Genomic DNA, 14,970 nt, shown 5'->3' with positions numbered 1-14,970 from the left:
TCGTTTGTAAATGAACGATCAGCCCAACTGAGCCAAATAGTATTTAACAAATCAAGCGAGCAGCTTGGTTAGTACGCATGCTTATTTGGGGATGGAAAATTCGCCCCGGGTAGCACTGTTTTGCAGTGCCGAGTGGAATTTGCTTCGATCTTACTCCGATTGATTGAAAACCTTCATTGTGTAGAGCTAGTCGAGTAGAACAAGTATGCCAAAAACTCGGTATTTGCTCAGGTTTCATTCCGATTGATTGAAAACGTTCGTTGTGTAGAGCTAGTCGAGTAGAATAATTATGTCAAAAATTAGCAGATCGGATATTATTAAGTGCTTTATCGAGAAACTCAAAGTTACTTTCAATAATTGAGACCTACCTACTTTTCATTATACGTAGCAACACACATAATCAAAAACTCGAGCTTGAACTCTTCTCATTTTAAACGAGTCAAGCCCAGTTCAGTTACTTATGAGTTGAGTCTACACAAACAAGTCGAGCTTCTTCAAGCCGAGCTTAACAGTGTTGAGCTTGGCTTCTTCACTAAATGAGCCTAAAATTCGAGTCCGAGCTCAATTTATTTATTAAACAAACCGAATCGAGCCTGGAGCTACTCGCAGGTTGCCTGGTTCGTTTGCGCGCACTACTTGTTATTGCACTAGGTCGAAATCTCTTACATTCAACTTATCTTCACTAGAGCCCTATTTTATAATTAGGGTGTTCAAAGTGATTGCTTTCTGGGCTTTCGGGGTGGGGCCTAGTGATATATAGCAGTCATCAAAACAAAACAAAATGATTTCCAAAGTTTTCCAAGTTTCTTTAATCTTATGGCCACGTTTATTATCGCTTATAAGTTAGATTCTCTAATTATGATTATTTTGATTATTCACTTAAAAACCGTAAAATAAGTTGGAGATGTGTTTGGTGTAGCTTTTTATAAGCTAACAAAATAAAAGTTCATATTGTTTGTTAAATAAGTTGTAGAATAGCGTATCATCAAGTAAATGTCTAGATTAACATTAATCATTCCATAGAGCACTCTTGAATTAAGCGTCTTTCTGAAAATCGTATTTTTAAATTTACAAATTGGAGTTTAGAATAATCTCTTCTCTTTTTTCTTTTTCTTTTTGTCAAATAAGTAGAAAAGACTAATTAAGTGATTACTCATAATTGATACCAAACATTATTCATTAACTTTTTTTAAGCAAATAAGTTAGCTTACATATAAGTGCCAGCAAATGGGGTTATTGATTTGTTGTTTGAATTTTTTGGCTGATAGCAATTAAAGCCCAATTACACGGATTCCCAAAATGAAAACTCTATTAAGACCATACCATGCAATCCAATTCCCATTAGTCACTTACAATAAAGTAAGAGAAAAATGAGATTTTCACATACCAATAATACAAAAAACTTAGTGCTCTCTCTCTCTCTCTCTCTCTCTCTCTCTCTCTCTCTCTCTCTCTCATAATGTGGTGAGGAGCACAATCATAAACAACACAAATATCTCTCTCTCTCTCTCTCTCTCTCTCTCTCTCTCTCTCTCTCATAATGTGGTGAGGAGCACAATCATAAACAACACAAATACCATTTTCACATTGCGAAGGTACAATGTTTGGCTTTTTCCTTATTTTACTCATCGTGACACTTTTATTTGGTCACGCTATTTCCGGTGTTACTTGGGGTTCATATCATCAGTCGCGTTCCAAACACACCCAAGCCATTGCTAGTTCGTTGTCAATCTCGAAATGATGATTTTGCATATATACCATGAGCTCAAAATTGGTGCAGATGGAGGATATCCATTTAATTTTGATAAATAGTTTGCTCTCTAAATTAATATGCCTCTTATTTAGACCCTTCCGAATTCCGTTCCTATCAAAACATCAATCGTGAAGCGTCTTTTGTACTAGTGGTGTATGTTTTTTGGCTTGGTAAGATAAGAGAAGGCAAAATTCTTAGCCACGACCCTTCGGTATGTATCCGCTGCAAAAGTTATGTTCTTTAGGGACGGAACACCTGCGTCTGAATGGTAAAACTTTCGGTTGCAAAGAGTACATCAAGTTAGGGAGAGGGAAAATAGGACTTTTATGTTTTGCTATATCACAGGGTGTTAGTAGTCGCATCGTCTACTATTAGGAGGTCCATTTAATGGGTTAAGACCCACAAGAGCACCTATGTAGTTTCGAACCTGAAACATGTGATCGAGGGACCAAGCTCCCAAGTTCCAAGCCTTTCACTAGTTTGGAGGAAAAAAATACTAGGCATTGCATTAGCAACAGTTGAAATGCTTTAGTAAAAGTGGTACTTTAGAAACCAAAAAGAAATTCATCCAAATCCAAGGGATTGGCCAAGTGGTCTTTACTAATAAGTTTACTATTCTTGCACAATGGCTGTACGAGTCTCACATTTGCAATCCACACAACAACCGTATCTGAAAGGGCAAAGCTTTTGCAAGTGTTTTACGTTCGGGCCGGACCAGAGTCCTCTACAGGTCGGGGTCCAGTTTTAGGTATTTTGCGAGTCCTTTTTGAGCCCATTTCGACAATGTAGACTATTCATATTTTTTTGATCTCGTCGAGAACATTAATCATACCAAAAATCATGTTGATCAGAGATTAATCAATATGATTTCGATACACATTCATCTTCAAATCGATGAATTGGACATCGAATAGGAAATACATTTGTACGAGGATCATATTAATTATGATCGATATCTGATTAATTTGCTTTTTGACAAGGTTAAAAAGCTCCTGATGAGTTCTTGAATGTACACAATCTCAATCATCAAAATGAACTCAGAAGGGCCTACAAAATACTCAGATGGACCACATCCTGTCCCTTATTTCTAGTATTTAATTGATCCACCACTTAGAATTTTGAATTTTTTTGGCCAAAGGTGCTTCAGTAATTAGTTAATGATTCTAGAAGCACAACATCAACATTCAAAATAGCACTTTTCTTCCCTTGCACACTGCTTTTTCTTCCACTATGGGGTGATTAATAGTGGAAGTAGCAATCAATCTCCTTATTTTGACCCTAAATTTGGTAATTTTCTACTTTACTAGCTAGCCTATTCTATCCCACTATTAATAGACCTTGATGGCTAGTGCATGAAAAACACGAGAAAGTAAAATAGTGTTCTTGGTGGCACGTTTTTCACCCGATCTGCCCACAAAATTTGCTTTATCAGGATTAAGGGTCCAAACAAATCGAGACGAAATTTAAAAATATATGTTCAAAGAGTTCGAACTAAGCCAAATATTCGAGCTCGAGTTCAATTAGCATTTAAGAACTCGAGTTTGGTTAGAATCAAGGATGGGATCAGGGGGGGTCTAGTAGCGGCGACCGCCACGACAAGAATTTTAAAAAATGCAATTATTATATGTAAAAAAAAAATTTATGCCAAACTTTTATAGTTTCGCCACCACTAAATTTTTTTAGTATACATTTCGCCACTGCTAGGGTAAAATCCTGGTTCCGTCCTTGGTTAGAATACCAAGACTGTACATACAAGTCGAGCCCCTAAAATCGGGATTATCTACATGGCCGTGATACGGCTAACTTTAGCTCTTCTTGTTTATCAAAAGAGGCCAAAAAAAAAAAAAAAAGTCGATTTGAGCCGAGTTGTTTACTAGAAAAATTTACCTGAGTTGTGCTGAATCCACAACGAGCCAAACCGTTAGTTGCTTGCGAGCAACTCAATTTGATTGCAGGCAATATGTTGGGGAGTGAAAATCCGATTTACAATTGCCTCCAGTTGTAGCATATATCTGAGTAATCTAATTTTGACGGCTTCATGTTCTGAAACATCCAAAAGAGTTCAGATTGTGAAAAAGATAGTGAAAATCGTTAACCTTTTCCTGTGTTTTTATATTTGAATTGAGATGGGAGTATTATTTCTTTTCTTCACATGTTGTCATTTTACGTGATGTATTATCAGAGAATAATCTATCTTGTAAAGTGAAAAATAAGTACTTAAAAAAATATAAATCTAAGCGTAACGGGCCTTATATTTCTCAAAATCTTGTAGTAAATGAGGTTATCATTCTTCTTAACGACTAGATGTCCGAACGATCAGCTTGCCTCCTTGATTAATCTAAAGAAGACCCTTATGATTTTGTACATTTGACACCGGAATTATAATCCCAAATTCATGGTACAAGAAAACATGTGGCCCGGACAAAAGTTTGGGGACTCAACAACATGCACAACAATTTCTTCCCTATTAAAAAAATAGAAAATTAGTCTTACATTCATTATGTAAACTTCATAAGCTCACAAGTTCACCTATTAATTTTGTAAGGTTTCAAGTCTATTTTAGGGTACCCTAGAGTAGGGTAGGATACCCTAAGGTTTATGTACTTTCATAAGATTTTAGGATGCACTTTTTTTTATTATAGGATAGGGTACCCTAGGGTTTAAGCACTTTTATAGGGTTTTAGGGTATACTTTCCTATTACAGGGTTTTAGTGGTTTAAGCACTTTCATAGAGTTTAAGATTTTAGGCACTTTCATAGAGTACTCTAGGGTTTAGGTTGTGTGGACTTGTGGCTTTACAAAACTATAAGGTGGTGGGCTTTTGAAATGTCTATAGTGGACCTATCACTAAATCTCTCTTAAATTTTTTTTTAAACTCTTTTGAGGCTAGTTCAGACGGAACTCCGATTATAATTGGAATCTTTGCAAGTGGACGGTGGAATTTAGCGCTCAAGATCATTCGAACTGCACATAAACTAATCCTGACTCCGTGACACATGAATTATAAAGAAAATATGAAAGAAAAAAGCAGAAGACATTAGGTACGTGCCTACGCAAACGGATAGCTTTTTCTGTCCATAGGAACATCATCTGTAGCGGTAGATCACGGTTTATGCTTCGTACCATCATGATATGGGGAACATGGTGGACACAATGGAATGCTGAGTCACAGTCCCATTAATAAGGGGATCTCGTTTGGTCCCACCTGTTATCTATAGCTAGATGGGGGAAAACTATTAATGCTTCCGGAGCGCCGCCACGTGGTGCCATAAACTCTTTATTTATCACACATTCGGTTGGTTAACATCACAAAGTGCATAGAAGCCACACAATTGAGTAGTTGAGAAGAGTTTGGGGTACTGCCACGTTTTGTCCCGGGGACTGAATAATTACTATTACCTAGATGAGATAGTCCTTATCGCCCACGGAAAAATTATTGGTGGTCTCGAGGCACTCTTATGTAGTGTCCCGGCACTCTTATCTATCACACATTTTTGCAAGGTCCAGTAATAATTGAGTAGATCCCACCAAAATATATGGTCATATCATAGAAGAGTACGGTGCCCATTAGCGATGCCAACATAGGACGAGAGGGGTCACGTGCCTCTCCTCACTTGTTTTCAACTACTCCCTCCATTTCATTTTCATATTCCCATTTGGTAATATGTAAAAGTTTAATTCAAATTAAACATAAGGATAACAATGAAATTTAACAAATTTCGTTTTTGTAGTTTTGGGAAGTGAACATATATGTTGGGACATAAAAAAAAAAAAAAAGGACTATCTTCTTTGTTTTTGCAGGCATGCATGGAATAATTTTAAATATTCATCAATGTTTATCAAGGCTAACCACCCATTTCGGATGGTACTGGACTATCAAAATGGAACAGAGGGAGTATTTCAGTAATTCCCTCTCGTATCATTTTATCCTCTTTACCCTTTTCTTTTTGCATTGTGCACTGTCTGCCTCATATATTCCAATTTAGAGCAATGTAAAAGTTTAATTTATCCTCTTTAACACTAATCACCCATTTGTTAGGAAAACATATATCATACCTTGTAAAAAAAAATGTATCAAGCAACCATATATACATGTAGAGAGAGAACACACGAGGAGGAGAGATAGAAAGAGAGAATGTGATGAGGTGAGATGGAAATCAAAGGGAGGAAGTTTGCAACTTTAAGTTCTAATCTCAGCCATTCATTTCAATAGTTGAGATTTTGTGTCAAAATTTGTGTTATTTGTTGACAGAAACCAATTGAATGAACCGATTAAGTACTTACCGATAACCGAATGAGTTGATTTTTTACAGAAATCCTTAAAAATATGTTTTAAACAAATTGAACGGCTCTTTGTGTGAGACTCCAAAATAGATCCTACACAAAACTTGCGTCAACTTTTGTGTGAGGAGAACTGGTCCCATGTAAACAAAGTAAAAGTTTTCCACATAGTCCTTGTTTATTTGGATTGAAATGCACGGGTAAGAATCAACATTTTCCCTCTATATTTTTGCTTTCAAGATAGAAAAATGGAACAATGGAGTACAGATTTTAAGACCCAGTGATGCTGCCAAGCTACTGTTCTGATCGTTCATTTTGATAATCAACAACTCGGATCTTAATCCGTGTAACGGATTTTTTTAGACCCCTTGTCCTTTATCTTCTACATTCCAAATCTAAAAGATAAAAGGGACGTGGACAGTGACAAATTTTTACAAAAAGAAAGGGACCAAAAACTAAATCCCCCCAAAACGCCTTACTTTTTCCTACTACTATTTTCTTTTCAAACTTCCAAAATTTTAAAATCTATAAATTATTCAATGCTCCCGAAACATCATCCCAAGCCATAAGCCCTTCCAATATCACAAGTTGACGTAGGCCCTCGTTCAAACCACCACGTGGTTTCGCCGGAGGTCTTTCCACCACCATACATTTTGGTTCCATGGCCTATGGTACCACGTGACTGGTGTTAATAATTATTCCCAAAAATCTACATAAAGTTCAGACTGCATCAACGAATAATAATTCGCTGCCTCATCTTCCAAATCCCAAAGCCCATCACAAAACGAGATCTCATCTTCACCCTTCATCCCCTCACCATCACCACCGTCCACTCTGTGGGGTATCCCTAGCTCATCATCGGACGCTTCCAGTAAGTGTCTCATGAACCTCTCCGCCTCGTCTTTCTCCTCCCCTCCCATCCAGGTCGGGTTGTTCCCGTTCGGGTCGGTCTCGGACCCGGGTACGGAAAACGGGTCGTCGTCGAGTTCTCGTTGGAGGGTTTTGAGAATGGAGGAGAAATCTTGGTTGGGTTCTTGTTCTTGTTCTTCTTCGAGGAGAGAGAGTATTTGGTCGTAGGATTTTTGGCGTTTTGGGTCTGCGTTTTCTTCAGGGAAACCATGGGTTTCTTCTCTTTGGCGTTTGGGTGCTGTTTCTGCCATGATAGGGAGAGAGAAAGCTAGTGCTTTTGGAGAGAGAGAGAGAGGGAGAGATGAAGGGTTGGATGAGGAGAGAGAGAGGGGGACTGAAAGCTTTATATAGGGAGAGGAGGAAAGTAGGGTTCGGGTCAAACTGTGTGAAAGGATTATTTGGTGCGATAAATGGCTTTATCGAAAATGATTGAGGTACCGACCGTGTGTAGAGATTTCGTACCGACTGGTCGCGCCGGGCTGTCTTTGGCCATTGGATGGCCGATCCGAGCTGTCCAAAAATTCTAAAAAAAAAACCGAGGGGGCTTCCGTGGGAATCAACGGCATCCGAGATGTGTAGGGTGTTTGATCTGAGCACCTCTTTTTTGTGTATATATGTATATACGTGAAAAATGAGTATTCGGATCAAGCACCCTACGCATCTCGGATGCCTTTGATTCCAGTGCAAGCCCCCTCGGTTTTTTTTTTTAGAATTTTTGGACGGCTTGGATCGGCCTTCAGGTGGCCGGAGACGGCCTGACGCGGCCGGTCGGTACAAAATTCCTACACACCCCGTCGATACTTATAGCATTACTCTGGGTTTATTGTTTTTGAAATCAGAAATCCTTAGGTAACCAACGGGGTTCAACCGACGGAAACACATGATCCACTCTGGATCTCGCAAGGATGATCCGAGCGGTTCAATAATTTGTTTTTGAAATATTGGTAGTTTCAGCCTTTCGATCAATATTACTCTGCGTTCTCGCTCTCGCTCTTTATCCTCTCTCTCATGATCTGTAGTACTCCAGTTTCAAACCCGTTTCCACGCTCGCATTCATGCATACGAATTAATAAGGGTGCAATACATATTTGGATATTTTGACAAGTAAAATTAAACTCGAGACTTTTGGAGTTCCACCAATGGTGAGTTCGGCCTATTTTCTCGGGAGTTTTTCATCATGGTCATTTTCGTTGTTTTTTTCTTAATCTTTATAAAATTCAGTCAAATTTCTACATCATACTGTATTGTTTTTCAGAAAAAATATAAAAATTTAAATTAAAGTTGAAAAAAATTCACTCTAAGTCTCAAGTCTTTATAACTAAACCAACCCTTTTGGGGTTCTTGTTCCATTTTTATAATCACCAAAATAGATTTTACGCTCGTTTGTGCGTCCTTCCCAGACTTTACAAGCTAGTTGGTGTCGCTCATTTTTAGAACTCAACAAGAACTTCAAACACGTCAAAAATCATGTTCATCGAATCTTGATTGACATGCCTTCGAACATACTTTTGCTGCAAAAAAAAATGAAATATAAATCGATTTTGAACATTGAACCAAAATCCATTTTTCTAAGAAGTCTTCCGAAAACATATAAAAAGAATATTCTTGATGAGATCTAAAAAAATAATCTCTATCACTTCAGTAAATTCGAAAAAGAGTCCACAAATGAACCAAACCATCGAGGATTGGAGGTTGGATGTGGCTATCTACCCAACTTTTTACAAGTTTATACTCAGGCGGGGTTAGATATATTCTGTTCCCTACCGTTCGATTGCCCTTCCCAGTAGGTGTGGTGGGCGATGTAGACCATAGATTACTAAGGTAGATATACACCTGATTTCATACATAAAACTTCCCTTCGTGATAAATGAAAGGAAAAAAAGGGAAAAGGAAAAGTGGGTTTGAAGCTTTAAACGCAGGGTGCAGAGAATCATGCCTTCGGCAAGTCGTATAATGGCCCATTCTCTCTCTCTCTCTCGGGTAAACAAAGTGGCCCATTCTTTATTTTATTTATTTTTTAGGTTCGGAGTACATTCCAACGAATAGTACTTTTTAAAACCTGCCTTGTTTACTCAGGGATAACGTATGTGTTGGGCCGATGTGGACCGTTCATGCTCAGCAATGGACGGTTCAGATTGTATCTCAGCCAAACAACACCAATCTGAATTGTTCATGCTCAGCAAGTGGACTACTTAGATTGCATCTCGTCCTAACAGCAATGGACAGCCGAGATCTGTTCGGCTAAGATGCAATCTAAGCCATTCATTGTCTAATATGGATGACCCAAATTGGACCAATACGCATGTTGTCCCCAATACGTCGTTTACTTCTTCTTTTTTTTTGAAAATCAACTTCATTGCCATTATCGAATAAGGATCCAGAGAATCAATTTACAGATAAAACCACACAAGCATGGGGACATCACCCCGAGTACAAGCATCGAAAAATCCAAAAATCAAACCCCTGGATTACAATAAACGCACAAAAATGATAAGAGCCTTAGCGGCTAACCCACGAGCCGGTGAAATCCGCCAAGCCGAGAGAGGACGTTGCCATCGCTGGTCATTACTATCCCCATAACACGCGGACTAGGGAGAAACACCGAGGAGCAGCCGCTACAAACCAACGAGATGCACCACTGCCGGAGCAGCCCACATCAGCCGATGGAAAAGACAACGAACCATCACCAGCTCAGAACTCAACATCTATGCCCGATAAGCACGCCGGCCAGCACCGAGCGAAAAGGAGCAGCTCCGTGGACCACGGCGACTGGAAATTGAGAACCTTGCTCCTGATAATCCAAGTCTCCGACACAAACAATCAAAGAAAACCACTCAAACTTATTTGCCCACCACCGCACCCTCCGGATCTGGAGAAACCAAACCGGAAACAAAGCCGGACTGGGGAAAACCCAGCCGGAGGAAAGGGGCACAAAGCCCAGAAAAAACAAAACGAAAAAACCCCTTCAACCCAACCGCACACCTTATTGACTCGCCGCCGGTCCGAGGACTTCAGATCTGAGGATGACAGGCGAGAAACGAGCAAGGGAACCACCTACCGCCGGCCACGCCGTACTAAGGAGTCCTAGTCGTACACCCAAACCGCATGCCCGAAAACTGAGGAGCTCGGAAGCCCAGACGGTGAGAGAGGAGAGAGGCGAGGAGGGAAGGAGGGGGGAGGAAGAGGGGGAGGCGGCGGCCTCCCCCACGGTGATCAGGCTAGGGTTCTTTTTTTCTTAGAGAGAGAGAGCTGGATTTGGAGTTGACCGAAGATTCTAATTGCCGAATCCTTGTTCATCTTAAGATACTCACAACTGCTTCCAATACGTTTACTTCAGATACTCACAACTGCTTCCTCTATCTTACTCTCTCCATTTCCATTTCTACTCTCTCGTTTCATCTTAATCAAATAATAAAATGGTTGCATTTTTCAATTGATAATACTTTTCATATGTAATGTAATGTAGATCTTATTTGATAAATCTTGATTAGTACTATTAAACAAAGTTTTCAAAATCACCTAAAAACTTTATAGATTAGAAGATATAATCAATTTAAAAAAAGTGGCACAAACCCCAAAAAAAGATTCAAAAATTGGGAAGGATGGAGTTACGGGTTCAATAAATTTTGTCTTCACTTGTACATTAATTTTTATCTCCCAATCTATATCTTCACTCACTAACCCAAAAACTTCTTTCAAAATATTTATCAAACAACTTCTTACGCCTTGTTCGTTTTGGGGTCTTAGAGATCTCTAATAATTATTATTTTTAACTATTTCTCTCCACCCATTACACTAAAAAACCTCCCTCAAAATCCAAGTGAACATGACCTAATAAGTGTCTTGCCAAGTGTGTGTTAGACCTCATATCGATCACATTTTGATATAGAGTTCAAGATCATTTAATTTCTGTATTTTAAAGAGAATATTAGTGTACTATGGGACAAGTTAAATGTGCATCGAAGTGTATAGTCAAGTCAATAAAAAAAAAAATTACAAACTCCCCTATCTAAGTGATTATTCCGTGCTATTAGAGCATCGCAACGTGATGCTCCATAGTCCTTCCTCATCGCATATTTGTGTGGAGTAGCAAATTAACTTCATCGTGAAACTTACAATAATGTGTAAAAGAGAAGTTTCCTAAAGACCGTATGGTCATGCTCTAAGAACAATTACTAATCCCCTCTCCCTCTCTCTTCTTTCCTCTTCCTTTCAAGCTCAATTATTATATCACCTCTTTAGTGCAGCCCAAAGCAAAAAAAAAGTAAAGTAAAGAGACCAATTTTTTTTTTCTTTTCTACGTTTCTTGTTGAGAGCATCTCCAACCCATCATTCATCTATTCCTCCATTTCTTCGTCTATTTCCCTATTTTGGAGCAAATTTCCACTTCTACCCATCCTCTATGTCCTCCTCTATTTTGAAGGATAAAATTTGGTACTCCATATATAGAATATGAGAAAAAGAAATAGAGGATTCTCTAAAACCACTTTTTGAATATAAAATGCAAAAAGTATTAGATTTGCATTGAGATTGAATAATGATTGGAGGAAAAGTGAAAAAGTTTTTGAAATAGAGATGAATATAGAGATATAGAGGTTTGTGATTGAAGTTTGTATAAATAGTAAACTTCTTTATATCCACTTTTTGATTGAAAAATATTAATTTCATCCTCTCAAATGGAACAATAGTGGATGTTGAGTTGCAGATGCTCTGATAGGACTAAAGATATAATTCTCCAATAAACTAAAAGGCGCCGGCTTCTTAACAAATGTCCTTATTTTAGTTATTTGCGGACGTCGATCTCAACCATTGAATTGTTTTTTGAATGGTTTGAATGCACGGATATTCTATTCGCACGAATAGATTGTTCGCAAATCCAGACCATTTGAAACACAGTCTAACGACTGAAATCGACGTCCATAAATAACCCACTCTAAGGGCGTCCTTGGGAGAAGATTCGTGAACCAGAAGGTTTTTATAAATAGTTTGACTGCATCGAACCAATCCATTTGAGAGGACCAAACCCCCACGATTGCCCAATGCCTGTAAAGGGTTTTTTCTAGTATATTATTCTTGTGGAAATGATACTAATGTGTATTTTAAGTACGCTGTGTACGTAGCGAGTGATGACCTCTCACCTGTTATTTTGATGTTTTCTTAGGGGTGTGCGCCAAATGCGTTTTTGATCTTTACGATCATGGATGGATCTAGGGGCGGGGGACCGCAACTAAAATATACTATTATCAAATTTTAGGTGGTTTAGATGGACGATGTGAGATAAAGTCTAATATTTTTCTTCACGTGCAGTCCGAATGCACGTGGAACCCAAGGCTACAGAGACACTATCACTTGAGGTGATGCCATCCAAGACTAAGCTTTGATACCATGTTAGACTTTTTCAAATGTTCCAACCTAAAATCAATTGACAGTAGGTAAAGTAGCTTCTAAAATATATTAACCAAGAGCTTGGGTGGTTTAGATGAGCAACCTGAGACAAAGTCTAACAACTAGTCAAATCACTTCATCTCATTAGTTCATACCTCCACACGCATCCGGGCTCCACGTGAGGGTCGTCCAAGTCAATCATCTCACCTCATCAGTTCATATGTCCACGTGCATCCGAACTGCATGTGAGAGAGAGTTTCAGACTTTATCTCATGTTTCTCATCCAGGCCACCTAAAATTAGTTACTACTCTGTAATCTAGAAGTTACTCCACCATGAATTCCCTAGACTTCTTAGGTAGGATGTTGACATCGGACCTCAAATCCAACATCACGTATTGAATGTAATGCGTACCCATCTACCTGGGCATCCAATCACAATTCCTAACCAGTCTTCCACTTTTTTCTTCTTGTCTTTCCCTGTGAGAATGCCTTTCGGTAAGGTTAGCGAAAGTACCGGGGTCTTTTACATCTTGCGCAGCTCCAGTGAGCTTCTTACTGTAATTGTGTTGTTTTGGTTGGAATCTTTCAAGAAATTCAACATGGTATCAGAATTAAGTCTCCGGTGGCTTCACTCCGCGTGGTCAAGTCTCCGTCGTCCGAGTCAATCGCCTGATCATCTCCTTAGTTCATGTATACCACGTGCATTCGGGCTGCATGTAAAGGTCGCCTGAGTCAATCACCTTACCTCATCAGTTTATACCTCCATATGCATCCGGGCTACAAAGGAGGAGGAGTGCTAGACTTTATCTCACGTTACTCATCTAGTCCACTCAAATTTGGTTAATATAATTTAGATGCTACTCTACCTATGACCAATTAATTTTACATTGAAACCTTTTGAGAAATCTAACAAAAACATTTTATAGAAACTTGGGCTCGAAAGGTTGGAATATTATTGAGGTTCGCCTCCTATTTAAGACATGGATTCGTCACTGCTTATGGTATTCTTATTAGCTATTTTTATGTTTTGTGCATACAAATAACTTCCTAAGTTTTACGCTTTGGGTTGGCTCCTAGCCGGCCCTTCTTTTCTCCCCTTTTTTTTCTTTTTCGGATTTTGAATGGTATATAATTGTTCGGGACCTAATGTGCCAATCTAGCTGGGTTGTTTGTCTCAAATTGTGATACCAGATATCCTTGTTCTTTTTAGTCTTTGTAATTCTTATTCAAAGATTAATAAAATTTCTTTTGCAGTAAAAAAAAAAAAAAAAAACTTCCTAAGTAATAGGGGAGAGAGACTGAGACATGGATTCGTCATTGCTTATGCATGGTATAGTCTTAATAGAGTATTTTTATCTTCTATGCAATGCATACAAGAAACTTCGAAAGTGAAAGGGCAATACATAGTGAAACATGGATTCGTCACTGCTTATTGTACTCTTATTAGGTATTTTTTGTCTTTCGTGCATACCAAAGTAAAAGGAGAAAGGGAAGAGAGAGAGAATAAAAATAGTAAAGCAAATTCTTTATATGGAGAGAGAAATTATACTTCAACTTTTTGCCATCAAATGTCTAGAACAGCTTATGAACAACTCGACTAATTCAAAAGCCCTGTATGTGCGTGGAGTTAGTGAAGGTAAATCTCTAAGCGAGCCCGGAATTCATTCTACTTATGGTTAAAATAGTCAAGTTTACGAGCTCAAATGGATAAGCTCTTTATTTATGGGATATGCCACCGCACTTATATATTATCAAGACCGAAGCTAAGGTCTCACCACGTGTGAATGATGTTAGAATCGAATATGTTCAACCCCAATAAGGGCCAGGGCTAGCTGCAGGGGCTCGAACATGATCTGATCCGACAAAGTCCTGAATTTTCACCACTTGAAGTCTCGAACCCGGCCAACCCCCTCGTTGGCGATAGCATCTCTCCAGATTCATTAAAAAGAAGATGATCGAACACCAATTAATGGTTTTCTTCATTTAAAGTCGTGCAACACGTTTTTCATGCCCAAATTGTCCAACTAGATCAGAAAGTGGTATTGCTAGCTGAATCAGGCAAGGCTCCAACATATCTGATGGTAGTGGAAACCCAAAAACTACAGCCAAACAGATCTACAATCAACTCATTTATTGGGACAGATCATGATTTTTTAGATCGATGATCAAAATCCAAAAGGTTCTCATAAATTAAAGGAATAGTATAAAGGGTAGAGGAAGATCCATGCATGTGCCAATGACCTAACATGATGTGTCTGGTCATTTCACGTGTGGTGTGGGGTGTCATCTTGCATGAAAGCTCCATGCACGTGGTAACTAGTGGACCTAAACCCAAGTGTGCTCTTACACACAATTTAGTGGACTGAGAGATGCCATCTCCCAGTAGGATAGTGCAGTGCAGAGCGGCTGTTCTGGCCGCTCATCTCGGTAATTGATGATTCGGATTTTAACCAAATAATGAACGGATCTGATTTGTATGAGTTCAGATTTGATCTGAGCCGTCCGTGCTGAGATGAACGGCCGGATTGGCCGCTTTGTACCTGCTCGATGGGAAGCTGCTTGGCAGCATCTCGGGCACAATTTAATTGGTTTTTAGATAGATACTTTATAGCTAGAAAATGAAGGATTGGCCGGTTTGGTA

General features: G+C 38.9%; 1 protein-coding gene across 1 annotated transcript; it reads right to left on the bottom strand.

Annotated features, from left to right (window-relative positions):
* Positions 1-6,235: 6,235 nt before the first annotated feature.
* Positions 6,236-7,282, bottom strand: LOC131310432 (uncharacterized). The gene has a single exon (XM_058337436.1). It carries the CDS (start codon positions 7,192-7,194, stop codon positions 6,730-6,732), a length of 465 nt encoding a protein of 154 aa, XP_058193419.1. The 5' UTR covers positions 7,195-7,282; the 3' UTR covers positions 6,236-6,729.
* Between the last annotated feature and the right edge of the window lie 7,688 nt (positions 7,283-14,970).

The sequence above is a fragment of the Rhododendron vialii genome, chromosome 12a, assembly GCF_030253575.1.
Source record: "Rhododendron vialii isolate Sample 1 chromosome 12a, ASM3025357v1".
NCBI classification, from domain to species: Eukaryota; Viridiplantae; Streptophyta; class Magnoliopsida; order Ericales; family Ericaceae; genus Rhododendron; species Rhododendron vialii.
The sequence above is the reverse complement of the archived record's forward strand: the minus strand, read 5'-3'. Positions and strand labels throughout refer to the sequence as shown.